This window comes from Austrofundulus limnaeus, unplaced genomic scaffold (assembly GCF_001266775.1).
Source record: "Austrofundulus limnaeus strain Quisiro unplaced genomic scaffold, Austrofundulus_limnaeus-1.0 Scaffold227, whole genome shotgun sequence".
Classification (NCBI taxonomy): domain Eukaryota; kingdom Metazoa; phylum Chordata; class Actinopteri; order Cyprinodontiformes; family Rivulidae; genus Austrofundulus; species Austrofundulus limnaeus.
This window is the reverse complement of record NW_013952629.1, coordinates 297,380-299,131: the sequence shown is the minus strand read 5'-3', so window position 1 is coordinate 299,131 and position 1,752 is coordinate 297,380. Positions and strand designations below refer to the sequence as shown.

Genomic DNA, 1,752 nt, shown 5'->3' with positions numbered 1-1,752 from the left:
ATGTATCTACAGTTTTTTTTTTCTTTTTTACTTTTTCTATTGTAGTGTCCTCGGGTGTCCTGAAAGGCGCTTTATAAATAAAATGCATTATTGTTGTTATTATTATTATTATTATTATTATTATTAGGTGCTTCTTGAGATTACTTAACAAAGTAACAGCTCCCCCCAGTGGACACCTGGAAGACTGGTTACATAACATTGATTAGAATGAGTACAAAACAAGCATGAGGCATCACCTCATTAGTTGCAGTTTATTGTCACAAATGTCACACTCATTAATGCATTAAAGGCATAAAAGGTTCAGGTGTTTAAAAAATAGCTAAAAAGAATACTATACGTAAACAAAATGTTAAGATTATATTGTGCTTAAGTGCAATAAAAATTCACACAAAGAAACCATGTTTTACAACATGAATAATGAGTGGCTGAAACAAGAAGAAAGCTTAACTCAGTTTCACTATGTGTTTCTTTTGWGTTATTGAGCTTTAATTAGTTTCTACTTCCTGTGTTTAATGGAGCAAACCACTCCGCTCTTCGGCCTCAGCATGCCAGTGTCTCGGATGTCAAACGTCTGTCCTGGGATAAGGGTGAAGTCGAACCTCTGGAGCAGCTTTGCCATCACAACTTTAGCCTCCATCTATAAACACAACCACCCATTTAAGCTGTGATTATAAGAGCTGTGAATTTACTGTTTTTGTCCCACCCACCTGAGCAAAGTTCTTCCCCAGGCAGGCCCGTGGACCGAGGGCAAAGGGGTAGTAGCAGTAATAAGGCCTTATTAAAATAGATATGAGATAACAAGGTTTAGCCTTTTATTTGACAACATGAATGTGTGCAAAATCAAATCAAACAGAAAACCTAAAAATGTGTGTTAAAATTGGGTTCAACCTACTTGGGAGCATCTGGGTGAAATCTGTCAGGGTCAAATTTCAGTGGGTCCTTGAAGAATTTTTCCATTCTCCCAGCTGCATAGGGGCTCAACTGAATATGAGAATATGGTATTATGTCACATTTTGATCATCAGATGCTTTACTGATGCTAATGTTGGTCAAACGTACACTGCCTGGCCAAAAAAAATTAAAATAAAAAGGTCACTCTTAATATTTTGTTGGACCACCTTCAGCTTTGATTACGGCAAACATTCACTGTGGCATTGTTTCAATACTCTTCTTCAATGTCACATGATTTATTTCCATCCAGTGTTTCATTAATGTTTCACCATGATCTTACATTGATGATGGTAGAGTCTGACCGTGGTACAAAGCCTTCTCCAGCACATCCCAAAGATTCTCAATGGACTCTGTGGCCAATCCATGTGTGAAAATGATGTCTCATTCTCTCTGAACCACTCTTTCACAATAAGAGCCCAATGAAATCTGGCACTAGCTACATTTACATGGACATAAGTAATTGGATTAAACAGCAAAATGTGTCATGTAAACACCCCATTCGGATTATTCTGACCTGATTCAGCTCGATCCGAATGAATTTGTAATCGGAATGAGAGAGGTGGTTTATGCTGATTGATAATCCAAACAACGTGCATGTAAACACTTAATCTGACCAGCTTATTCTGATTGTGGAAAACTGACCTGACTGCGCATGTCTGCTGACTTTTATCCACCAGTTTCTGCTCTTTTGAGGAGGGAGGGACAGCAGCGCTGCAGCACAGAAGAACTTATCCTCCCGTTTTCGTATTCAGTAAAAAGGAAGACAGCCTGCGCCGCTTCGCCAATAAATAAATAAATAAAT

At 38.3% G+C, this 1,752-nt stretch overlaps 1 protein-coding gene across 2 annotated transcripts in view; it reads right to left on the bottom strand.

Annotated features, from left to right (window-relative positions):
• Positions 1-235: 235 nt before the first annotated feature.
• Positions 236-1,752, bottom strand: part of LOC106525457 (cholesterol 24-hydroxylase) — an 18,455-nt gene continuing 16,938 nt past the window's right edge. For both annotated transcript variants that reach the window (XM_014019713.1, XM_014019714.1), the window contains 3 exons: positions 893-981; positions 708-774; positions 236-637 (listed from right to left, as the gene is read on the bottom strand). In XM_014019713.1, coding sequence (XP_013875167.1) covers positions 497-637; positions 708-774; positions 893-981 — 297 coding nt within the window. In that variant the 3' untranslated portion in view covers positions 236-496. The remainder of the gene's footprint in view (positions 638-707; positions 775-892; positions 982-1,752) is intronic.